Source organism: Nicotiana attenuata, unplaced genomic scaffold, assembly GCF_001879085.1.
Source record: "Nicotiana attenuata strain UT unplaced genomic scaffold, NIATTr2, whole genome shotgun sequence".
NCBI classification, from domain to species: Eukaryota; Viridiplantae; Streptophyta; class Magnoliopsida; order Solanales; family Solanaceae; genus Nicotiana; species Nicotiana attenuata.
In genome coordinates, this window is record NW_017671960.1 from 163,913 (window position 1) to 191,010 (window position 27,098).

The 27,098-nt window shown below is 39.8% G+C and overlaps 1 protein-coding gene across 4 annotated transcripts; it reads left to right on the forward strand.

Moving 5' to 3' along the window:
• The first annotated feature begins 3,903 nt into the window (after positions 1-3,903).
• Positions 3,904-10,518, forward strand: LOC109211063 (pyrimidine-specific ribonucleoside hydrolase RihA-like). Of its 4 annotated transcripts, XM_019374562.1 has the most exons (12): positions 3,904-4,617; positions 5,267-5,446; positions 5,598-5,708; positions 6,369-6,704; positions 6,799-6,975; positions 7,096-7,380; positions 7,679-7,801; positions 8,008-8,205; positions 8,594-8,847; positions 9,021-9,225; positions 9,551-9,856; positions 10,005-10,518. In XM_019374562.1, exons 1-12 carry the CDS (start codon positions 4,405-4,407, stop codon positions 10,311-10,313), a joined length of 2,697 nt encoding a protein of 898 aa, XP_019230107.1. In that variant the 5' UTR covers positions 3,904-4,404; the 3' UTR covers positions 10,314-10,518. The 4 variants fall into 4 exon arrangements, 3 of the variants coding, with proteins under 3 accessions (XP_019230107.1, XP_019230109.1, XP_019230110.1); XM_019374564.1 differs by lacking the exons at positions 9,551-9,856; positions 10,005-10,518 and having other exon boundaries at positions 8,594-8,777; positions 9,021-9,129; XR_002065650.1 differs by lacking the exons at positions 8,594-8,847; positions 9,021-9,225; positions 9,551-9,856; positions 10,005-10,518 and having other exon boundaries at positions 7,096-7,397; positions 8,008-8,098.
• Positions 10,519-27,098: the final 16,580 nt, after the last annotated feature.

Sequence of the window (27,098 nt, forward strand, 5' to 3'; positions counted from 1 at the left end):
ATACTGCTGCGGCATGCAGCCCGATCCATATATATATATATATATATATAGATATAGATATAGATATAGATATAGATATAGTTTCCCGCTTTATTTAATTCAAATATAGCGTCTTTTTAAAAGACGCTATACTTAACTGGCCAAACGGCCGTTAGGGTATAGCGTCTTTTAAAAAGACGCTATATATATTTTGATCAGAGGCGGACCCAGCATTTATAGACGGCGGGTGCACCTTGTCTTAATCCGTACAGTCGGCTCTTGCCGTAGTGCATTTAATTGGTTGTTATATTTATTCAACTTATATATACAAATCGATAATCGAATTAATTAAATAGATTTAGCTTTAATTTAATTAAATTTTCTACTTCCAGATGAGAATAGTATGTTTTACTAGCATTTTATAAATTATAGGGAACCACACCCGTTCTAACAATTATACAAATAAAAACAAGATATGTTAAACTTTATTGTAACATACCTGAGAGAGAGTGTGCAAAAATAATGTAAATGGATTACAAATTAATAGATGTTAAAAGAATTAAAGGAAAAGGAAAAAGAAGAATGAAAAATAATGCTGAGGACGCTATTGGTAAGAATTGTAAGAAACAAGGTAAGGCAAAACGTGGATGGGACTGGTGTCACGATCCCAGTTCGCCCACTATGAACATGTCGTGATGGCGCCTAGTCTCTACAACTAGGTAAGCCTAACAATACGGAAACATAACTAACTTGCGGAATAATAGCCAAAACCGAACAATTTAAAGGAGAACAGTATAAAAAATGTCGCCTGGCATATACAACTCAACATCAAAGCATCCCACATTACTATCCCAAAACCTGGAAACTCACGGGAACACAAGCCGAGAGAAATATAGTAAAAATGCTCTAACTCCGGAATGTCTACATCAACAGTATGATAGAAGGGCTAATACTACAGGATAGAATAAAGATGGAGACTCTTCGGTCTGCAAACGCGGCAGATGTACCTCGAAGTCTCCAAAAGCTCTCCCTGCCTCAAGAATGGTAAGCCTGTGCAGAAGTACCTGGATCTGCACATGGAAAACATGCACAGAAAGGGCATGAGTACACCACAGCGGTACTCAGTAAATGCCAAGCCTAACCTCGGTTGGGTAGTGACGAGGAAGGTCAGGGCCCTACTGAGGTTAAATAAGATACATGTTTAACAGTGTGAAATGACAGTGTAATTAAATAACACATGATATAAAGGACAACAACAACTATTACAAAGGAAAGAAAAACACAGTAAAAGAACATAACTTAGCTCCGGGATAACAACCGGGGATCTCCCAAGATACCGTCCTGTAGTCCCCAAATATAAATATCATGTCCAGTGGATCTCCCGGGTGCAGTCCCGTAGTCCAACTCATAAAGTGCAGGGGGGATCTCCCGGAATGCAATTCCGTAGTCCCAAAGTAAACATACAGGGGAGCTCCCGGGATACCGTCCCGTAGTCCCAAAATAAAGTGCAGGAGGATCTCCCGGAATACCGTTCCTAGTCCCAAAGTAAATACACAGCAACAACAGAACTCAATCCAACCAATTTCACATCAAAGCGAAGCAGGTAATCCTAACCTATCATGGTTCACGTAGTACAATTAAGGCAGTTAAGACAGATAAAGCAATTTAGTCAAGTAGACATGCTTCTCTAAGCTACAGCAGGTTTAAATATCCAAACAATGTAAGCAAGGAAGGAGGAACACAATTCAAGGCTATTTTTAAAGAAAAACCGGATTTCCAACAATTAGCACAAGTGAGCACTCGTCACCTCACACACGAGACATTTCAATTACCACAAAATCAATCCTAAGGGGAAAAGTCCCCCACACAAGGTTAGACAAGCCACTTACCTCGAACCGGCTCCAAAATCAACTCGAAACCACATGTTTGCCACGAGTATCCGACTCCAAATGGCCCAAATCTATTCAATTCAATTACATATCGTAAATAACATCTCAAGCAACTGATTCTACAATTTAATTCAAAGCTAATAAGCGAAATTATGTAAAATGACCAAAATGCCCCTCAGGCCAACGTCTCGGAATCGGGTGAAATTTATATTTTCAGAAACCTCGTACTCTCACGAGTCTATACATAACAAGAACACTGAAATCGGAGTTCAAATGACCCCTCAAATTCCCAATTAAAGGTCTCTTAAACTCAAGCCCTAGTTACCCCCTTTTCCCAAATTTCTCACCATTAATTAGGCCTTTAATCACATAAAAATCGAGTTATGAAGTCAAGGACATTACCTCCAAGTGATTTCCCTTTGATTCCCTCAAAAACCCCTCTCACAAGCTCCAAACCCGGATGAAAATGGTGGAAGAATAGCCAATTTTTTGTAAAGGCAACTATTTATATGATCTGCCCAGCTACTTCCGCATTTGCGGCCCTGGGACCGCATCTGCGGTCCCGCTTCTGTGGATAAATAGTCGCACCTGCGATTTCATTAAATGGCCAAGCTTCCGCATCTGCGGTCCTCCACTCGCAGATGCGGTTCCGCTTCTGCGGAAGATCCACCGCATCTGCGGAACCTGAAGAACCAACCAAAATCTGCTTATGCGGTCTCCTTAGGCACATCTGCGGCGCCGCATCTGCGGTCCCCAAACCGCAGATGCAAAAATATCAGAAGCAGCAAAAATCTGCAATCTCTTAACTTCAAAATCTTTCCGTCAACCATCCGAAATTATCTCGAGTCCCCCGGGACCTCAACCAAAAACACCAATAACACCTAATACCTCATTCAAACTTGTACCAATCCTTAAACCACCTAAAACAACATCCGAAACTCGAATTAATCAAGGATTTAAGCCTAAGAACTCCAATTTTCCTCAAAATACGCTTTCGATCAAAACCCTAACCAAACCACGTCCGAATGACCTGAAATTTTGCACACACATCCCAATAGACACGACTGAACTACTGCAACTTGCGGAATTTCATTCCGACCCTCGGATCAAAATCTCACTATCGGACCGGAAATTTCAAAAATTCAAACTTCGGCATTTCAAGCCTAAATTAGCTACGGACCTCCAAAACACAATCCGACCACGCCCCTAAACCCAAAATCACCTAACGGAGCTAACGCAACCATCGGATTTCCATTCCGAGGCCGTCTTCACACTGTTCCGACTACGGACTACTGTCTAACACTTAAGCTCTCATTTAGGGACTAAGTGTCCCAAAACTCTCCGAAACTCAAAACCTAACATCCCGGCAAATCAAAATAGCAGAAATAAACTTGGGGGAAGCAGTTAATAGGGGATCGGGGCGTCAATTCCAGAAACGACCGGCCGAGTCGTTACAACTGGTTTCGAACTCTACACGTCATTCAGCGGAAGAAGCTACGGCATGCTTCCCGACCAACGCTCCCGTCCAAAGTTTTATGATAGATGGGGCCAAGATCCGATGACCCCTCTATACCCAACATAGGTCTGCCTCTGATTTTGATCACTATTTTTTTTCATATATTTTTGTTCTTTGAGTCTAAAAGAACCACATTTTGGTTCCGGACTCACCAAAGGATGCATGTAGTGGTTAGTATTTCTCGGGATATTTTAGGTTCGTGTCTTGGATCTGAAGTTAATTATGATAAGAAGCACTTTACTCCAAAAGTAAAATTAGTCGAGCTCTAAAATTAACAGATGCAGATTTATAATTTTAATCTTATGAGTTCAATATTTAAAGTTTTTAGCATTTAATCCATTATATTTTAAAGTTATGGGTTTTTGATTTTTACATGTAAATTTATGCTCCTCGTCAAAAGTACTAGATTTAATTAAACCCGATAACTTTATGTTTACTAGATTCAATTAAACACCATAACTCAATATTGCATCTGCCTCTGCTAAAATAAATAGCGGTCATAGAAAAGAAAAGAAAAAAAGGAATACTGGTATAGAGCATAGAGGTATTTCGTACATCGACATGATAACATGTTGGAAATTTTTTCAAGTCTATAAAATCTCTGACAAATTCTCTCTTCAACAATGCTACTACCACCACTCCCACAGTCCATCTTTCTGGCCATTTCCAATCTCCATATATAGTTTCACGTGAAGCCTTCCTCCGCCGTCAGCCGCCGGTACTTGCACCGCCGGTGACCCTCAGTCTCTACACCTCATCTCAACTGCCATCACACCACCACCCTAACTGTTACGTACTACACATATGTACAGCTCACTCCACTCTGTTTATTCCCATTTCACTTTCTACTTGTACATAACAATATTCTCAATATATCTTAAATTTTAATCATTAATTATTCTCTTTCGGGAATGCTACTAACGTAACAGTTTCAAGCTCATTCAAGAAATTACAAATAAAGTAACAAGGGATCAGAAGAAGAATTTCTTTGGCTCAAAAATTAATTGAGTATTTGTTGTGATGAAGGAGAAAGAGAACGTATTGTTTCTGGTATTTTTACGTAAAGCTGTTGTAATGATAATGATGGTGTTAATGTTCTTGGCAAATTTGTACGGTGGGGTAGAAGGTATTCAACGCCCTCGTCGAATTCTAGTGGATACAGATATGGACACTGATGATTTCTTTGCTCTTCTCTACCTTTTGAAGCTTAACCGATCAAAAATGGACTTAAAGGTTTGTTTTTTCATCCTCACTCTTGTTTTTATTGATTATTCATGTTGAGGCTCTCATATGATATGTCATGCCTTTCTTTGGTCTAGTGGTAAGAACGCGTGATGTGCGACCTAGACAAAAGCCTAGTGTTTAAGTGAGAATGATGGGGGGAACGGACCCATTATCCATCTAGTTTAGAACTATGAGCCAGCTGGCCCTTGGGAATTTCTCGATTAAGAAAGTTTGTAGTTTGTAATTACTTGTTCATAAGAGGCCAAATAGAGTGGAAGATTGACTTGGAGGATCCATATGGCCGACCCCAACAAGCTATAAACTGTATATATAGATGGCTATGTCGAGAATTCATGTCATGCTAAAGGTGGGATCAAAAGTTTCCAGACCTTATTTTGAGACTCTATTCAATCGGCTTTAATTTCTTTCTAAAGAATAGTTGTTGAAGAGTCAGTTTCTTAATCTGAATCAAGCTACTAATGAATTGTTTGAACTCATGACTAGGGATCAAACAAGTTGTAAATTTACTTCTTGTCATGGAAAGTAATATAACTCGGAAGGGGACGATCCCTTTGACATTTCGTGCTATAAATGTTTACATCAGCTCATTAGATAAATTTTCCCATAGAAAACAACTTGAGAGAGCTTTTTGCTGCAGGCAATAACTATTAGCACAAATGCATGGAGTGATGCAGGACATGCTGTAAATCAGGTGTATGACATGCTTTACATGATGGGGCGTGACGATATTGCTGTTGGAGTTGGAGGTGAAGGAGGAATACTTCCCAATGGTACCATTCTGCCGAATATTGGTGGATATCTTCCTATAATTGATCAGGTGAACAAAAATTTTCCATTTACTCTACCTTTGGCACAGTTCTGCAAGTTAAAAATCCTTTGTTTTAATGTCAAAATGCTGGTTGGTTATACATCTCCATGTGTTTCCCTTTTAAACTGGATATGCTTCTAAAGTTTCACTGATTTGTTAGGGAAATGGTACAGCTGGATATTGTAGATATAGACAAGCTATTCCTGTGGGTCCTGGAGGACATTTGGACATTGACTCAAACTTTGGATTTCGAAAGAGCTTCCTTCCTCAGGTAGATAACTTGTCTAGCTGCGTTAATAGCATCAATCAAATTGTCTGTCTAGGATATACAAGACTAATCAGTTTCTATCTTCCACCTTTCTGTCAATACCATTATACAGTATTCAATTCTCTGATGTGCGCGTGTAAAGCACAGGCTAACTTTAGCCCAACTGTTATATGGTTATATCCAAATCTTAGGTAGGATTCCATTTCTGTTGTGTGCTGGTTATATGGTTCGTCTCCAATTCTTTGCTAGGATTCCATTTCTGTTATATTCTGGTTATACACAAGAAGAAATACAATTAGACACCTTAGCTTCAATCTGCAAGATAGATGAATGTGATAGCCGAATATCTATTAACTAGCCAAGGATCACTACCTATTCAAATGTGTCTTTCTCTGCTGTCAGCCAGTCACAATGATACGGAAATGAGCATAAAAAAGTATTAGTATGTCACAAGAATTATATAGTTGATTCTTGTATATGAATGGTGAAGAGGCTTACCTGGAAAGGTGCTGAATGTGAATTTGTAGAATTGGCAGTAATGCAGCTGTCTAATTCTAAGATCAGCTCTGTGCCTCCTATGAGATGAAGAAGCTTAGCTCTCATTGCTTAGTTCCCCTAAGTTAAGATGTTTGCATAACATGTTAATCTTGAACTTGTCAACAGGGCAAGAGACATTATTCACCTCTTCGACAGCCAACAGCTCAGCAAGTAATGATCAACACAATTTCGTCCGGGCCTACAGTAGTTTTTCTCATCGCGTCACATACAAATTTTGCATTATTTCTTCTAAGTAATCCACATTTAAAGAAAAATATTGAGCACATTTACATAATGGGAGGTGGTGTAAGGTCAAAGAATCCTACAGGTTGCTGTCCAAAGAATGTCAGCCCCTCTTGTCAACCTGAGCAGTGTGGTGACATTGGCAATTTATTCACAGATTACACAAGCAACCCTTATGCAGAGTTCAATTTCTTTATGGATCCTTTTGCTGCATATCAGGTATTACATCTACTGTTATTATGACACGTGTTGTAGCCATATTTTGCAGCTAATCTTAATAGTCAGGAACTGTCATCATTCCTTTATAATGTAGGTAATTCATTCTGGCATTCCTGTTACTCTTGTCCCATTGGATGCGACAAACACAATTCCAGTAACTGAAAAGTTTATTGAAGCTTTTGAGAAGAATCAGAACACGTACGAGGCACAGTACTGTTTCAAGTCGCTGAAAATGGCTCGTGATACTTGGTTTGATGACCAATTCAACACGGTAAACTTTTATAAATGTTAAGCTTGGTAAATACCTATTGATATGAAAACATCAGTGAAAATTTGATTTACTGATGACAATGTTGCTAAATGCAGATTTCTTTTGTGTTGCTAAACGCAGAGTTATTTTATGTGGGACTCCTTTATGTCTGGTGTAGCTGCTTCGATCATGCAGAAACAACACAACCAGCATGGAGAAAATGAATTTGCAGATATGGAGTACATCAACATCACAATAGTTACTTCAAACAAGCCATATGGGATTTCTGATGGATCAAATTCAACTGTTGATGGTCATAAAGCTCCAAAATTCAGATTAGCGAGAAATGGAGTTCATAGCGGCCATGTACAGACTAGACTTCGTGATCCATTTTGCATAGAAAAGAACAGGAGGGGCAGATGCCAGGTGATGAATTGTTTCAGGTCATTATCTGGATTATGGTTTTTAGTTTGTCTTTGTCGTAACTTGCCAAAGCATGATTTTACTCTTTATTGCACCTGAGCGTTTTAAGTCTATCATCGTATAGAAATTCAAAGTTTCGCTCCTTACCATATAACTATCCCTCTCTATGTTTTCGATCAACTAAGATGAGTTTAGAGATAGGTTGATATATGATTTCTTTCTTTTTCTTCTGGTTTTTAATTAACTACTCTATGCTTAACCTTTGTACTGTTATGTATTATGAGTTGGTGCTGCTTATCAGGACGGTTATACAAAAGAAGTTGTTGGTCCAGGAGGAATGCCTATTCTTGTTGCTATAAGAGCAAAACCTAATCGAAATGCTAACAATGTACTGGACCGAGAGTTTTTTGTTAGCTTTCTGGATGTAAGTTCTAAAACTAGTTTCTAAGTTTGAATTGGTTATATTTCATATGATACCAGTTTCTAGTCAAATGACTATATCCCTGAAACTGCAGCTGCAGATACCTTCTTATGTGCTCTGAGCTCATGTTGCATGTGACATTTTTGCCTTACATATAAAATAAAAGGACAGACCATATTAAACTAATGCTATATATGTCATGGTTGCAGGTCTTAAATCAAAGAGAAAACACTGGAAGATTTAACTTTTCTACGCAATTCCCTTATTACAAAGAAGTACTATACAAACCAGATTTTAGAGGCAAGCATCTTGGGAAGAATGTTGTGTTTGATATGGATATGAGTGCTGGAGATTTTCTGTCTCTCTTTTATCTCCTTAAGTTACCAGTAGAAGAAATCAATCTGAAGGTAAAATGACCTAATATTCTTTTCAATAAGATCCTCAACTCAAAATTCAGACTGGATCCAGATGTTATCTTGTTTTATTAACTATCGGGATCTGTTAAGAAAGTTATTTCCCTTCACCTAACACAAATTATGTTTCAGTAAGTTTCTTAAATGGGTCGTAAAATTGCTTCAGTTCGTGCTCAAGACTTTATCCAAAAATGCATCTTACAGTACTGTTTAGTTTTTGAATAAACATTTGAATTGTTGGCCATTCATAAGAAAAGTTTCCTCTACCTTGAGTGCATGGAATTGCAGAAACGGGGTGAGCCTAAGATAAAGGACTAAATTTTGTAAATAACTAAGTTAAGGAAGCAATGCTTGTCAATGTGCAATATCTTCTTCTGTTCAGGCTATAATTGTGAGTCCGACTGGCTGGGCGAATGCTGCAACAATTGATTCTGTGTATGATTTGCTTCATATGATGGGTCGTGATGACATTCCCGTTGGCCTCGGAGATGTGTTTGCAATGAACCAGTCTGATCCTGTTTTCTATGCAGTTGGTGACTGCAAGTACAACAAGGTTATCCCACAAGGTAGTGGCGGATTTCTCGACTCAGACACTCTTTATGGATTATCTCGTTCTTTGCCTCGAAGTCCTCGCAGGTACATTGTCTAGCTAGTGTAAATCTGCCTAAAGGAGAATCAGTAGATTTCTGTAAAAATATGTGATCTTGTTAAGCAATGACATTTCAAGTTATTCATCTTAGCACTTTACTTTCACTGTTTCACATGTCCATTTGTGTAGTGTACAATTTTGCTGATCTAAAGAATTTCAGATATACAGCTGAAAATTCTGTGAAATATGGAGCTCCAAGGGACACTGATCATCCTGAACTCAGACAACCTCTAGCACTAGAAGTGTGGGAGTCAGTGGTGAAATCACTCAATCCTGGATCCAAGGTTACCATTTTAACCAATGGTCCATTGACTAATATAGCAAAGATGGTTCTTGCAGGCGAGAATATGACCGAAGCTATCCAGGCAAGCATTTCCTCTACCCTTTTGATCTTATGAGAGAGTGTCCTGGTCCCTCGGGTAGCTTCACTCAGTTATGTCCCTCGGGTTGCTTAACTCAGTTAGGTCGATATCGTTTCCTAGTCCCTCGGGTAGCTTAACTCAGTTACGTTGATACTCTTTTTTATGGCCCAACTGTAAGAATCTTATCATCATATAAGTACCATTTAGCTCAGATACTAGATTGTTGTTCCATCCCTGACAAGAGGGCATCATTTGAACTTACTTATTGAGATATCTAGAATAGGCATTACTTAATGAGAATGCACTGCTTTTTTTTTTTCTGATGCAGGAAATACTAATTGTTGGGGGGCACATCAATCATGACAACACTGAGAAGGGAAACGTGATCAATGTTCCTTCTAATAGATTCGCGGAACTGAATATGTTTCTTGACCCTCTGGCTGCACAGACAGTCTTGAGTTCGGAACTTAATATCACTCTCATTCCACTTGGCATACAGCGGAACATCAGTGTATTTCCTGAAATTCTTGAAAGACTTAACCAGACTAAAAGGACACCTGAAGCATTCTTTGCAAGACGTTTGCTTTCAAGGTTACACCACCTCCAAAAGACACATCACAGATACCAGCATATGGTATATCATCTCATCTCAATTTATCCTAAACATTTTCCTCGTAACAATGAACGAGTTTTTAACTTTTAGAAATGTTACTGCATTTTGCGTGCACTGTAAAGAATCATGTGTTTTAGATGATGCTACATTTTGCTTTGTAAAATAACAGGATACATTTCTTGGAGAAATCCTTGGAGCAGTAGTTTTGGCTGGTGATTATTCTGTACTAAAATCAACGTTTGGCGTCAAGAACATAAAAGTCACTGCCTCGGGGTTTGAATATGAAGATGGACAGATAGTTATCGACGAAAAGCAAGGCAAATCAGTGAAAGTATTGGAGAATCTGGATCCATTAGCTTATTACAACGCTTTTGCAAATCGACTAGGTGACGAAAAGCAGTCTGCAGTAGTTGGAAGCTTTGATGAGCAGAGAAGAATTTGGAATACACCATATAATAGAAAGAAAACTTCCCCTTAATTTCTCTTCCACTGCTTTTTCTTCCTGAAAGTTTTTCTTTTTTTTTTTTTTTTTTTTGGTTTTATGTGTTTTAGGTAATTTGTTCACATCTCTGACTTTTGAGAACAATTGACTTACTCATTCTTGATGCTCAAGCAATAGTTAACAAAATTGTACATATAGTTACACACAGTGGCTATAATGGGAAGGAAATAAAGGAAGATTTTTTGACTCATAGCTCATTCATTCAATCATTCCCTTATTAAGAAGAGTTTACCTTTTCTGCAGTTTACTAGTAACCTATCCCACATATTCTAACAGTTACCAGTCAACTTTTAGCATATTGCAAATTTTATCAATATGCAGTTGAAGTTCAAATGGTGTCTGTTGCGGCAAAATGCACACACAAGTATACGCGGTCGTCAAGTAATAAAGTGACTAAAAGTCGGATGTCGAATCCACGAGGACTTGTGATTAACTATTAACTAAATTAGACTATCCTAACTATCTAAACAAGAATTAAACCTAGAAGTATTTGATTATAAACTAATTAAAATAAAGAAAAACAAATAGTAAACTCTGAACAAAAGATAGCAGATTTTTATGTTATCAATGCGATGAAAACGATCTAGGGTTATCGGCTATCTAACAATCATATTGTATTCTTCAATTGAATTGACTAATTAATTTATCTAGCTTATTGGTTGACAGGGTTAATATTGCTCATAAGAATCTGTCGAGTTCTTACTCGCCTATTCAAGCTAACCTAACACCTATATGTCTATGGAGTTAGAATCAACAAGAATGCATTTGTAATTCCTGTACATCAACCAAGCAAGGCAATTAGGTATGTCTATCCTAACTGCGAATCCATTCCCCGATGCCCGGGTTCAAGAACTTGCTCTACTCAATCCTATGTGCAATCTAGAATTCCCACTTTCGAGTTCAACTTTAGATTCATAGATAGTATTCAATTGGTGATCAAGCAATCAAATAATTAAGTGCAGGATTGAATAAATAAACCAATATGATAAACTAAGAAATCAAAATCAATATTCGAATAACAATAGTCATGAAAGAACCACAATCCTAGAACGTGAAGTTTAGCTCCACACAGACATGGTAGCCAAACAACAAATCATACAAAGACACATAAAAATTACAAAGTCTTATGGAAGAAAAGATGAAACCCGGCCTCCACGGCGGCTCTTTGCTCTCCCTAGGTCAAAAGTCTGTCAAAAGTTACAAAAATAACGTTTTTACATGTATTTATACCAAGTAGGGTCGGGCCCAGACGAGAACACCTTCTCCCGCGCGAAATAGGACTGGCTCTATAAACTTTGCACAGGCACGCCGCATGGGGTGACGTGCCACGCGGTGTGCTTGTGGGGAACTTTAGAGAGCATGCAATTTGAGGGCAGCATCAATTTACACAGCCTCGGCGCGCTACGCAGCTCCCCACACGACGCGGCTCTGGAAATTTGAAACAATGTAAAACACGAAAGGTTTAGCTCTTTTAAATAGCTTTCCAACGATATATTGTGGAGCCCAAACGGATTTCTAAGCGAAAAGTTAGGTGCATTTTACTGGACAATGCGCAGTATGCCTGCTCGATTCTTCGTTTTGTTCTTAAAGTGCACTATCATTCGTTGATCCCCGAACATGATCCCAACTTAATCCTTGGGCTTTTACTCAAGCTTCAAAGTTACAGAATAGCTTGAATTTGTTCCATAACATCTACATAGATCGGAATCACTCCTACAAGCCATAAAACACGTAGTGCAGAACACTAGCGATTAAAGTTTAAACTCAATTAAAGTGCAGTAAATTAGAGTGTAATAAGCGACTAAAATACGTAATTCTAGCCTATCATCAGTGTCCTTGAACTGCAGTACTTTAGGTCCATATCACCCCAACATTAAATAATTGACATGATTAAATATGATGTTTCCTTTATTTTCTTGTTTAGTTTACAATCATACAAGCAGTTATCAGCCTATCCTACTGTTTACCCTTAAAATGGATAACAATTGAATTTATACGTAATTTTAAGGATATGTGGATTGATTTAACACAAATAATCAAGAATGTTAAATAAATGAGTTAAATATAGAATAAATAATCAAACCAATTGTGATGTTACGGCTGGACTCGAGTTTGGGCTAAACAGTAATTTTGCCCTCGATCGGACCCTTGGTTCGAAGCCAAATGTATATGAAGAGCAACAATAAAATAAGAACTTTTCAATACCTAGAAGCAGGAAAATGAACTTGTATTGCCTTGGTTTGCGTGTAAGAATGTGTGCTTGATAATAGGCGAAATCTAGATGATTTAGCTATTATTTATGCGTCCGCTTGATTATATTCCAAGGTCATATTATGATTAATTGATGAAATATGGGCTCTAATTGTGAATTGTATATATTTCAGGTTAAGGAGCATATATTATGCAAGAAAATGTGATTTGGAACCATTTTGGAGCAACAAAGACCCCTCGGAGCTGAGTATGGTTGAAGACAAGGCAAAAATCAAGGCCACTGCACAACTGGGCTAGCGCGCCCATATGCGCGCTCATATGCGCGCCCGCGCTAAAACTAGCGCGTCCAAAGACAAAAACTCAGCAAACTAGCGCGGCCAGATGCGCGCCCAAATGCGCGGCCGCACTAGTCCAAAATCCGGCGATGGTTCATTGGGGGCAAAAGTGGAAATCTGGAGAAAAATTCACTTAACCTATATAAGGTCAAGCTCGCCCAAGGGAGTTTTATCAAGGTTTTCATAGGCTAAAGCAAGAGATAGAGAGGCAAGAGGCAAGGAGGAAATTGGATCATCAAGTTTTTCTTTTCTTCTCTTCGTTTTTGCTAATTATGATGAAATTGAATATACTTGTGATGAACAATAGTATGAGTGGCTAAAACCCTTTGTTCTAGGGTCATGGGTAAAACATGAATGTTGTTGTTTGAGGTTTAATTTGACAAGTTGGTTTATCATCTTGGGTTGTTTATTTAATTCTGTTATTAATTGTTTTGCTGAGTAGCTAACAGTGAAACACTATTTACGAATCTAGAGTTGAACTCGAAAGTGGGAATTCTAGGTTGCATATAGAATTAAATAGAGCAGGTTCTTGAACCTGGGCCTCGGGGAACGGATTTGCAATTGGGATAGACATATACCCACTTGCNTGTTTGAGAAAAAGGACGCCAAGCCGAGACTGATTCGGTGGGTCCTACTTTTGCAAGAGTTTGATTTGGAGATCCGGGATCGTAAAGGAACAGAAAATCAAGTGGCAGATCACTTATCCAGATTAGAAAAACGGAACCATGTGGCTGAAGGGGGTGCAATCAAAGAAACATTCCCTGATGAGCAGTTATTGGCAATCACCTCAAGCACAGCTCCGTGGTATGCAGACTATGTGAACTTTATTGCAAGTGGGGTGACACCACCAGAATTGACACCAGACAATAGAAGAAGGTTCTTGCATGACGTGAGGCTCTACATGTGGGATGAGCCATTCTTATACAGGCTCTGTGCTGATCAGTTGGTGCGGAGGTGTGTTCCTGAGGAAGAAATGAGTTCCATACTTCATAGCTGTCACTCCTCGCCATACGGGGGTCATCACGGTGGAGACAGAACCGCTCAGAAAGTGCTGCAATCAGGTTTCTATTGGCCAAAATTGTTCAGGGATGCACACGCCTTTGTTAAAATGTGTGACAGGTGCCAGAGAACCGGAACGATCACGAAGAAGCACGAAATGCCACTGCAAAACATTCTGGTAGTGGAGCTTTTCGATGTTTGGGGAATTGACTTCATGGGACCGTTTCCATACTCTAACGGTCATAGGTACATCTTGGTGGCAGTTGACTATGTATCTAAGTGGGTGGAAGCTATTGCTCTTCCAACTAATGATGCAAAGGTGGTGGTAAACTTTGTCAAGAAGCACATCTTCACCCGTTTTGGAACTCCCAGAGTGTTGATCAGTGATGGAGGTACGCACTTCTGCAATAAACTGTTGAACAACGTCCTTGCGAAGTATGGGGTCAAGCATAAGGTCTCCACTGCCTATCACCCACAGACGAGTGGTCAAGTGGAGGTTTCAAACCGAGAGGTCAAGCCAATTCTTGAGAAAACAGTGAGTGCAAATAGAAAAGATTGGGCCGGGAAGTTAGACGATGCATTGTGGGCGTACCGAACAGCATACAAAACTCCCATAGGTGCTTCTCCGTATAGATTAGTGTATGTGAAGGCATGTCACTTGCCCGTCGAGCTTGAGCACAAGGCCTATTGGGCAATAAAGAAGTTGAATATGGATGGGGATCTGGCTGGAGAGAAGAGGTTGCTGCAACTAGATGAGCTCGAGGAGTTTCGATTTCACGCATATGAGAATGCCAAATTGTATAAAGAGAAAACTAAGAGGTGGCATGACAAGCACATTCAACTTCGAGAGTTCGAACCAGGGCAAGAAGTTCTTTTGTTCAATTCGAGATTAAAGCTTTTTCCTGGAAAGCTTAAATCTCGTTGGTCGGGCCCTTTTGTTGTGGTAAGCGTGAAACCTCATAGAGCCGTGGAATTGAGAGATATATGTTCAACTGGAACTTTCTTGGTGAACGGTCAGCGGATAAAACATTACTGGGGTGGTGACTTTGCACGTCACAAGACCTCGGTGGATTTGAAGGATGCTTGAGAACATGTTGAGTCGTGCCGCGACGTTAAATCAGGCGCTGGATGGGAGGCAACCCATTGAAATGTTGTAACCGTCGTGCCACGACGTTAAATAAGGCGCTGGTTGGGAGGCAACCCAACGATAGTCGTAGTGTTAATTTTGTGTTTAGGAATAGCTAACCAATGCAGGTGACAGAGGGTGGATGCTAAGGCCATTGAACAAGGTAAGAACAGGTTAAAAAAATTGCCCAGACGCGCGCCCGCGTACCAGGACACGCACCTGGGCACGCTAAATTGCAAGACTTTCTGTCTTGGCCGCGCTAAAAAATGCGCGGCAGCGCACCTGGACGCGCTACTAGCGCGGCAGCGCACCTGACCGCGCATCTGGGCACGCTAAAATGAAAACTCTCTGCCTTGGCCGCGCAAAAAAATGCGCGGCAGCGCACCTGGGCGCGCATGTCCCGTAAAATTCCGGTGTTCTTTAGTGTAAAAATTTATTTATTTATTTATTTTTTTAGTTTTCTTTTTCCTTTTACCCCAACTTAATTACCCTTAAGAAATCCCCTTCTTCAAAAGAAAACCCCCTTCCCCAAAACCCTTCGCCCCCCTTCTTCACTTGATTTTCATCCCCCTTCCCCCTGCTACCAAGAACAAATCACCTTCTTCTTCTCTTCCATTATCCCTCTTCACAGGTATACACCCTAGTTTCTCTTTCTCTTTCTCATCTCTTTGTTTTTCTATTTTTTATTTTCTTTTTTTTTTAGATTTTGTGTGTATATATACCTTAGTTGTAGTAGTTGTATGTAGCTTTAATGTAGAGATGTTGGTGCCATATGTTGTGGCGTTAGTAGATGATAAGTGTGGGGTGGAATTCCCCGTGATTTGTAATGTTGGAGAATGTAGGTGGGTGTATCTTGCTCTATCATGCTTAAAAAGAGTTGTGAAGCCCTAACGCCCACAATGTGTTTGTGGAAAGGTCCCAATGAACATGAGTATATAGTTTGTGACCCCGGATGCGTGTGAAGTCTGAGTAACCGCATTGAGTCACAAATTTTTTGTTAGGCTGTGATAATGTGTTATTGTTTTACAGTTATCATGACTCCTTCCAAGAAACGACATACCAAAGGTGCTTCATCGAGCAGTCAAGCTGGCTCAGCTAGGTCACGAGGGGCTGCACCTGCACACCCCTTTGATGCTACAAAGTTTGTATCGGCCAAAGCTCAGGCCCTATTTGCAGAAAAGGCTCGTAGGAAGCCTATTCCGGAGAGGGGTGTTGACATTCGATGGCTCCAGAAATTTTGCCCTCGTATGTATGATGAGTTGATAAGGAGGGGATTGCAAACATTCCTCAATGAGCCCGGTGAGGGCAATGCCATGGTTGTGAGGGAGTTCTATGCCAACGTGCCAGAGCATAATAATGGGATAGTCACGGTACACCGGCGAGCGGTGAATGCCTCTGTTGAGGCAATACGGGCAACCTATCAACTGCCTCCCCTTCCGGAGACTGGTGATTACTTTCATGAATACGGGCATCACCCAATGAACGACAGAAAATGGGCGAGATTCTTTGAGACTATTTGTGCACCCGGCAAAGAAGTGGCGTGGATGGACTATGGAGAGAAGTTCCATTCCTCAGCACTCACCTATGAAGCCAAATGTTGGCTGCACCTCATCAACAATCGCCTAATCCCGTCGCTCATAAAACGGAGGTCAATGGGCCCCGAGCTGCTCTTATCTGGTGCTTTGTCAATGGCTACGACTTTGATGTGGCTAAGGTTATACACGGCGAGATGTTCGTTCGCAGCCAGGTAAAGAGGTATGGATTCTTTTTCCCTTCTTTAGTTACTCAACTATGCAGGGATGCCCGTGTGCCAGAAAATATAGTTGTAGATGGGCTGGTCAAAAAGGAAGGCAAGTTCCATGCGGATAAAGTAATGACGGGCAAGGAGCCGGCGGTGGTAGCGGCAGCAGCATCAAGCAGCTCTGATGATGAGGAAGACGATGAGGATGATGATGAGGAGTCTGAGGGAGCCGCACCACAGGCCCAGGGGCAAAATGTTGCAGCTGCCGGAACTTCTGCGCCTGCAACATCTTCAGGGGCTGCCCGGGTGTCTCGTTTTACTGCTATGGAGCAGGATATGGCAGGTCTGCGGGCCTCCATGACTGAGTTGGGCACCCGTGTGGACTCTATAGCTGACCGACAAGTCAAGTCGGAGAAGAAGTTTATGGGTTGGCTACGAGCTTTGGGGCGTGCGTGCAACGTGAACCCCGAAACCGTCTCCGACCAGGAGTGACACCTCAGGGAAGTCCTTCACCTCTCTGCTCTTTCTAATTTTCAGCCATGGGGACATGTCTGCATTTTAAGTGTGGGGTGGGGATTTCTTCAGTGTATGTTGTATGTAGTTGTATGAATTAACTGTTTGTTTTGTTTGTTTCATATTGACTTGAAAGTTTTTGTTGAGTAGGAGTCGTTTGTTAATTTAAGGTAAATGGCTCGGACCGACGACGGATCCCTTTCGACGGGGTTCTTGAGGGATTGAGTCGAGAAAAAAAAAACTGAAAAATTGTAGGCTCTTCCTGATGACGGATCTTTTAGACGATTTTCTTGAGGGAAGTGAGTCTTGAGAAAACACCAAAAAGATTTTTCTTCTTAAGTGATGTATCAACTCCCCCTTGGTTTTTCTTTAGGCCGCGGTTCTTTTCCAAGGGTTTTGACTTGAATCGGGCATAGGTAGTATTTATTTTTGTTTTCTTTTTGATTTTGTAGATTAGGGTAATGGGCCACAAGCTATAATTGAAAGAGACCCCAGAGCGTTGACACACCTGAACACAATAGACCCTAGAGTGTAACGCTTAGTCTTAATTGTTGAATCTCACTGAAGGTGCCTTAATTTGTATGTTTGCTACTGAATTGAATGCTTGTAACGGAGCGTCTTGATGAGCTGATCTGAATGAGTCATATGCCATGTGTAGTGAGGTTTTTGTATAGTCTATGTATCGTACGTGTGTCTAGAACTTGCCCGGTATGTGAATTGAAGCGAAATCTTAGGTGATGCTCGGTTTAAAAAATGATCTTAGGCTTTCTTTGAGCTTAATTGCTTATCACAAATAAAATTTATCCCTAGTCAACCCTTTTGAGCCTATAAACTTTTATTTGGCACCCACATTACAAGCCTATACCCTTTTTTGATCTTAATTGACATTGTTTTGATTCTTTTACCTCTTAAAGCACTTTAATTGAAAAAATGAGCGCTAACAAAAGTAAGAAGGAACTTAGAGTGGGGTGGCTTTTGAGTGGAACCAATAGAAGGAAGAGAGGTGCACTTGTTTTGTGAAATAATACACCACTAGCGAAAATTGAGAAAAAAAAATAGGTGAATAAATTATTGCCTTGTTCTTGCTAGTGGGTATAAATTAAAGTAGTGCTTAAAGAAAGAGGGGACATGTTGGGAGTGATTTTAATTGTGAAATTGAAGTAGGGATTGAGGAATTTGCGCTCAAAGTGATTATGTGATGTGTTAAAGTGCTTAAGAGGGTGAACCACTATTCCTAAATATATCCTACCTGTCCCTTAGCCCACATTACAACCATGAAAAAGTCCTAATTGATTTTAAACCGAGTGAGCCTACATTAGTAGAGATTTATATTAAGGGCAAGCTTATGGTACCACTTGCATGCACGTGACTTCTTTTGTGAGTGTGAGTGATTTTTCTTTGATATAATCATGAAAATTTGATTGTGTGAATTGATCTATATAATTTTGCTGTGATTGTGAGGGCATATGATTCGTGACGGAAAGGCAAATCTTGACTTCTGTGTAGAGTACTTCGAGGAAGTGTGAATATTGCAAGGCACTTGAGAGTCGGCTTTGAGGCTAGGATTGTCCACTGCTAGGTGTAATGTATGTACATTGTTCTAGGTGTAATGCATTAGGGGAAATGGTTGAGTGAAGGAATCTCAAGAGAGTATAGTTTGATTGCTCGAGGACTAGCAATGAATTAAGTGTGGGGTGTTGATAATAGGCAAAATCTAGATGATTTAGCTATTATTTATGCGTCCGCTTGATTATACTCCAAGGTCATATTATGATTAATTGATGAAATATGGGCTCTAATTGTGAATTGTATATATTTCAGGTTAAGGAGCATATATTATGCAAGAAAATGTGATTTGGAAACATTTTGGAGCAACAAAGACCCCTCGGAGCTGAGTATGGTTGAAGACAAGGCAAAAATCAAGGCCACTGCACAACTGGGCTAGCGCGCCCATATGCACGCCCGCGCTAAAACTAGCGCGTCCAAAGACAGAAACTCAGCAAACTAGCGCGGCCAGATGCACGCCCAAATGCGCGGCCGCGCTAGTCCAAAATCCGGCGATGGTTCATTAGGGGCAAAAGTGGAAATCTGGAGAAAAATTCACTTAACCTATATAAGGTCAAGCTCGCCCAAGGGAGTTTTATCAAGGTTTTCATAGGCTAAAGCAAGAGATAGAGAGGCAAGAGGCAAGGAGGAAATTGGATCATCAAGTTTTTCTTTTCTTCTCTTCGTTTTTGCTAATTATGATGAAATTGAATATACTTGTGATGAACAATAGTATGAGTGGCTAAAACCCATTGTTCTAGGGTCATGGGTAAAACATGAATGTTATTGTTTGAGGTTTAATTTGACAAGTTGGTTTATCATCTTGGGTTGTTTATTTAATTCTGTTATTAATTGTTTTGCTGAGTAGCTAACAGTGAAACACTATCTACGAATCTAGAGTTGAACTCGAAAGTGGGAATTCTAGGTTGCATATAGAATTAAATAGAGCAAGTTCTTGAACCCGGGCTTCGGGGAACGGATTTGCAATTGGGATAGACATATACCCACTTGCCTTGCTTGGTTAAAATACAGGAATTGTAAATGCGTTCTTGTTAATCTTAATTCCATAGAAATATAGGCATTGAGTTAACTTGAGCAGGCGAGTAAGAAGTCGACAGATTCTTACGAGTAATATAAACCTTGTCAATCAATAACCCAGATAAATCGATTAGTCATCTTAAGCTAAGGACACAACAAGATTGTTAACTAGCCCGTGACCCTGGAATATCCTCTCCTACTGTGTGTTATTCGAAACTGCTATTCGTTTGGTTAATTGCTTTAGTTAGATTATTTCTTGATAATTTAGGTAGTAAAATAAGTACATCTTTATTCTGTGATGCATCTCTTGAATAAGTAAAGTAATTGGGTTTGAATCAGTCAATAGTTGATCACAAGTCTTCGAGGGAACGATACTCTACTCACTACTCTATTACTTGACGATCACGTGCACTTGCGTGGGTATTTTTGGTCGCAATAGTGCTATTGAACAAAAAGCTTCCCCTTTATGTAGTTGGAGAGTTTCATCCCTAGTTCAAAAAAGGTAAAAATTCCCTCGTTAATTACTTATCTGCAATCGCCATCGAGCAAGATCCGGTTGGTTCCGGATATCACGTCCCTCTGTTAGCCGTGTGCAACCGTTGCCATGCTTTACTAGGTCTCGGAGCTCGTTCTGGCTTCGGGGAGCTTTGTCTTATCAGGCCCAGTGGAGAGCACTCCTTTCGGGCCTCGGTACAAAAAGTTCCCAGCTTCGATTCTAATCCCATGTAATCATATCTTTGCTTCGTTTGACCCACCGGAAAATCAGGGTGTGTGTTAGTCCCTATTTCACCCGTTTACACCTACAAACCTGTCATGTGACACAGCTAAGATTATTTTCTTATAACACATTTTTCAAGTGTGGAGAACATGATTTCCAATACCTATATTTATAGTTATGTTATGGACATTATGGTAAAGAATAGTATAAGTTACAGATGAAGTGGGAAAGGAGTAATGGCTATTATGGAAAGGCATGTAAATAGAGGTGTTAGAGGTTCAAACTGCAAATGAACGTCCACAATTAGTATTACTCGTAACACTCAAAATTATTTTAGGTTTTCTATTGACCTTTCTTTAAGAGAAAATCTCACTTCTTAGTTCTAGCTTGAGCCACAATAGTAGCAATAGTTTCTTGAGCAGCATCCTGAGTGTCGGTGTCAGAGTTGCGAGTACGAGCCATTTCTGCGAGTTTTGAAGAAACGAATACATTAGATAGTTTCTTAGAGGTATAGTCTACTACACGATCTAAAGTATGAAAAAAATGTGACTTTTCCTAAATGCTTGTAGCCTCCTGTTTATAAGTATGGCGCGCTTCATACCCATAAACAAGACTCTACTAACACGGCTTCATAGACCCCTATCACTCCATAAACCTGAGGCTCTAATACCCAGTTTGTCATGACCCATTTTCTAAACAAGCCGGGACCGGCACCCGATCATTAAACATGACCGAGCGAACCATCTGTGCTTATCAAATCTATTATAACTTCAAACTTTGTATGCCAGAAGGCAGTACTGTAACCAAATACTTTTAATTAATTTAAATATCTAAAATAAACCAACTCCAAAACTTTATTTGTAGTAACCAATAAAATAAAGCTAAGTTATTATCAAAAACATCTGCATCTTAACCCACCGACTGTGTCTATGAAGCCTCTACTGATAAACTGATGCACTGCTCAGGACATGAGATTTTCTGGCCAGTTCTCTAAGTAAACAAAGAAATAGCTAAAGAATGACGACGTAAAGAAGTACTCCACAAACAAAAGCGGAGCTCACCAATAGCACTGGAATAGAGGGAAGTCCTACCTGTAGCCTGCTCGCCTGCAAAATCGTTTCCTACGTTGTACCGCAGATCAACGTAGGTTCCCAAAAGAGAACATCAGTACCATCCATTGTACTCAATAAGTCTCAACGACAGGGGCTGAAACTTTAATAACATATACATTACGAGCAAAGATTCTAAATGCATGTAAAACAAAAAGCTTATAAAAACAATTCTAAAATAATTGCAAAATAGCAGTTTATGAATATTCTAAAAGAAACTCTTTTCCTTTTCTTTCTTATAAAAATAAATACTTCACTTTATTCTTTGGGAGTTCCAACTATCCTGGCCTATTTCTGTCTTAGTCACGTGTGATCGGCATGGGTTCGATCCCAACCTAATCGAATAGGCCCAATCCACGATGTGCCACTCGCTTCATGGTTCTCAGCGCTCATGTATCATACCTTAGCATGGCTAAGTAAATTCTCAGCAACGAGACCCTCGGCTCGTGTGCTCCCTACTTTGGCACAAGTAGTTTCAGGAAGTCAACGCCTTGGTCAGGACCCTCGGCCTGGACGATGACCCCTTCTCAGAATAAAGGATACTCCCAAAAATCTTTTCTTTCTAAAACTTCTTCTTGTGACTTTTCAAATCTAAATCTTTTAAACGTACTCATACTGGAATCCTTAAATGTAAAGTATGGCATAAAAATGAAATAAACATTCAAAAGTATTTCTAAAGATTTTTGCTTCTTCATGAAATTTTTCGTTTTAACATGAAAATGGCCTATAAGAATTACACAAAAATATGAAAATTTAAGCACATATATCAGAATAAATCATCTAAACTTTAACTAAAATAGTTTTAAGCTAATAGGTACTCACTCACTTCAATTAAGTACATATTAACTCTTTTAGACAATTCATCAAACACCTTGTATGCATGCTTTTTTGAGTTAAACCACTTTGGTAAAGGGTTATATCAACTCACCTCAAAACTTCTCGAGCCAATACGTAGGCCCCAGTCCAATTGACATCAGTTAAACAATCGATTCTACAACGCATTTTAATCAATTTTTAAAGTTTCTCACCTAAACAAGAAATTTACTGTTGATACAAAGAAAGTAGGCAATTAACTATTCAATTCTTACCTATTACCACTGTAGGATAATTAACAATAGACAATTTTATATACCTGAGTTCAAGAATTAGTGGTTTGTAAAGAACCCTAGGATTTTTCGTTGCCTGCGTAAGTAAGCAGCTCTGCTTTGTGGCTCTCTGTTTCGTAAGCTAACGGAGCTAGTGTTCTGTTTTTCGTCCAAGGCTTTGGCCTTCTGCCGTTTACGTGAATGACAGTGTTTTGCTTAACACTTGAAGCCTTTGTTTTCCAACAGCCCATTTTATGGGCTTTAGGCCCTCCACTCCCCCCCCCCCCCCTTTTTTAAATTTAACTTAACTAGTAATTAATGATAACCACTTTTAATAATTAATAATATTAAAATTATTAACATTCCCCTAATTTTATATCCAATTCTTTATAAATAGAAAAGTAACTCAAAAATCAATTACAATGGTTTAAATCCGTAATAGAAGTATAATTTAAGATTAAAAAAATATTAAATTGTATATTTAGCGTGTCTTGAAACTTTTTATAGATTTGAGGAGTGTTACAATCTTCCCTCCTTAAAAACATTCATCCTCGAATGTTGCTAGGGCCTTATTCTTAAGCTAACAGTCATTCCTTAGGTCCTTGAACTTCTTAAATTTCTTAGCACTACTCATTTTCCCAAGGGACTCAAAATTTTGGCTAACTCCCTAAATTTTCAAAAATTTCGGCAGAGTTTCCTTGGTAAATTGGACTATCCAAAAAAAATATCTCTGTCACAAATACCACAACTACACCAACAACAACCAAATATACCATAACAGGTCATTCATAGGCACTATACACAGCTCATAAATTAATTACTCGCACTCCAGCAAGGAGGTACCACAATAACTAACAAGAATCTAAAGCACAACACTTTAGCAAAAGTAAATCACTTTAATGAATTAAATATACTCTGGCATAAACTAAATTACTACAACAACTAAGTATAATCTAGGAAGGACATAAACACGTGCTACTTGTATTTAATAAATAAAATATAAATGTCAAACCAAACCTAGGTTCACATACCTTTTCCTCAAATAAATATGGATATTTCTTCCTCATATCTTCCTCGACCTCCCACGTATCCTCTTTTGAATCATGATTACTCCACAAAACTTTTACCGATGCCATATCTTTTGTTCTCAACTTTCTTACTTGCCTATCGAGAATTTCTATAGGTAGTTCTTCATAAGTCAAGCCTTCTTTAATTTCTATGGTATCGGCAGGTATTATACGCGACTCATCATGAATGTACTTTGTAAGCATAGACACATGAAAGACAGGATGAACAAAGGACAACTCAATGGGCAACGCTAGCTCATAAGCCACGTTCCCTTCTTTTCTATAATTTCATAAGGTCCAATAAATCTAGGACTAAGTTTCCCTTTCTTACCAAACCTCATAACTCCTTTCATTGGTGAAACTTTCAAAAATACTTTGTCACCTACCATGAACTCTAAGTCACGATGCCTCTTGTCAGAATAGGACTTTTGATGACTCTGAGCCACTTTCAGTCTTTCTCTGATTAGCTGAACTTCCTCTAAGGCCTCACAAACAAACTCTGGACCAAACAATTGCACCTCTGTTGGTTCAAACCAACCCACTAGAGACCTACATCTTCGCCCATACAGCGCTTCATAAGGAGCCATACCAATGTTGGACTGATAGCTGTTATTGTAAGCAAATTCTATAAGCGGCAAGCGATCATCCCAATTACCTCCAAAATCTATAACACATGCTCGCAACATATCTTCGAGAGTCTGAATGGTCCTTTCTGCCTGACCATCGGTCTGTAGATGGAAAGCGGTGCTCAAATTGACCTTGGTACCTAATCTTTTCTGAAATGCCTGCCAAAAATGCACCGTGAACTGAGGGCCTCTGTCAGATATGATTGAAACTGGAGTACCATGCAATCGGACTATTTCTTTGATGTACAACTGCGCATACTGCTCTACGAAATCTATTGTCTTTACTGGTAGAAAATGTGCGGACTTTGTCAATCGGTCTACAATAACCCAAATTGAATCATGCTTACAGTACGTGCGAGGTAGACCTACTACGAATCCATATTAGTCATCTCCCATTTCCACTGTGGTATTTCTATATCTTGAGCTAGGCCACCAGGCCTCCGATGCTCGGCTTTGACTTGCTGGCAATTCAAACATTTAGCCACATGATCTGCTGCTTGCTTCTTCATGCCTTTCCACCAATACAACTCTTTCAAGTCCAGATACATTTTGGTAGCACCTGGGTGGATAGAGTACCTCGAGCTGTGAGCTTCTTCCATTATGGCCTTTCTCAGACCATCCACATCAGGCACACATGACCGATCATTCAACTTCAAAGCTCTGTCAGTTCCTAGAGTGAAAGCAGTGATTTCTTTGTTACTGACTCCTTCTTTTAACTTCAATAAGTACGGATCTTTGTCTTGTTTAGCCTTAGCATGCGCAAAAAGGGAGAATTGCGCTAAGGCATAAGCAGTTATACCTCCTTCTTGGGTCTCATCCAATCTAATTCCATCATCTGCCAGTTTTTTAATTTCTCGACCCAAAGATCGCCTTTGTACTGCAAGATGGGCCAAGACACCCATTGACTTCCTACTAAGTGCGTCTGCTACCACATTAGCTTTGCCCGGGTGATAAAGGATATTGATGTCATAATCTTTCAATAGCTCGAGCCACCTTCTTTGTCTCAAATTTAATTCTTTTCGCTTGAAAATGTACTGGAGGCTTTTGTGATCTATAAACACTTCAGAATGCTCGCCAAAAAGGTAGTGTCGCCATATCTTTAATGCAAACACCACTGCTGAAAGCTCCAAGTCGTGTGTGGGATAGTTCTTTACATGATTCTTTAACTGCCAGGAAGCATAAGCAATAACTTTTCCATTTTGCATAAGAACACAACCAAGACCAACTCTGGAGGCATCATAATACACTGTGAACCCACCCGAATCTGTTGGCAAGGTTAACACGGGTGCAGTGGTCAACCTCTTCTTTAACTCTTGAAAACTCTACTCACAAGCGTCTGACCACTGGAACTTAACTGCTTTATGAGTCAACTTAGTTAATGGAGCTGCAAGTGAGGAAAAACCCTCTACAAACCTTCTATAGTAGCCAGCTAACCCTAAGAAACTCCTGATTCAGTTGGCGTTGTCGGCCTAGGACAATTCTTGACTGCTTCTGAGGATCTACTTTTATGCCTTCACTAGATACCACGTAGCCTAAGAATGCCATTGACTGCAACCAGAACTCACATTTTGAAAACTTGGCATAAAGCTCATTCTCCTTCAAGGTTTGCAAGGCTATTCTGAGGTGTTCTGCATCATCTTCCTTGCTCTTAGAGTATACCAAAATATCATCGATAAACACAATAATAAAGGTATCAAGGAATGGCTTGAAAATTCTGTTCATGAGGTCCATGAATGCAGCTGGAGCATTTGTTAACCCGAAGGACACTAGTAGGAATTCATAGTGCCCGTAGCGAGTTCTAAAGGCTATTTTAGATATATCTTCTTCTCTGATTCTCAACTGGTGGTACCCCGACCTCAAGTCTATCTTTGAAAAGTACTTTGAACCCTGAAGTTGGTCAAATAAATCATCAATTCTTGGCAGTGGGTACTTGTTCTTAATGGTAACCTTATTCAACTGCCGATAGTCGACGCACATTCTGAGAGAACCATCTTTCTTCTTGACAAACAGGACCGGGGCACCCCACGGTGAAACACTCGGCCTGATGAAGCCCTTGTTAAGAAGGTCTTTCAACTGTTCTTTCAACTTATTAAGTTCTACTGGAGCCATCCTATAAGGAGGTATAGATATGGGCTGAGTGCCTGGCATGAGATCAATGCCAAAGTCTATGATTCTTTTAGGAGGAAGTCCGGGAAGGTCATCTGGGAAAACTTCTGGAAATTCTCTAACAAATGGCATAGACTGAAGAGCTGGTGGGTCTGATTCTGGATTAATGATGTGAGCCAAATAGGCGAGATACCCCTTACTGATCATTCGTTGTGCCTTAAGGTAAAAAATAAACTTACCTACAAGCGATGCTAAACTACCCTTCCACTCTAAGACTTCTTCATTTGGAAATTGGAACCTGGCTATCTTGGCACGACAATCTAACATGGCATAGCAGGAAGATAACCAATCCATACCCATGATCGCATCGAAATCCACCATCTCTAACTCTATGAGATCGGCCTCGGTGCTGCGACCTTGGATTGAAACTATACAACCTCTATAGACTCTTGTGACTCTCACTGACTCGCCAACTGGAGTAGATACTAGGAATGACTCACTAAGTTGTTCCGGTTGTAGCCCAGGGTTAATTGCAAAGTATG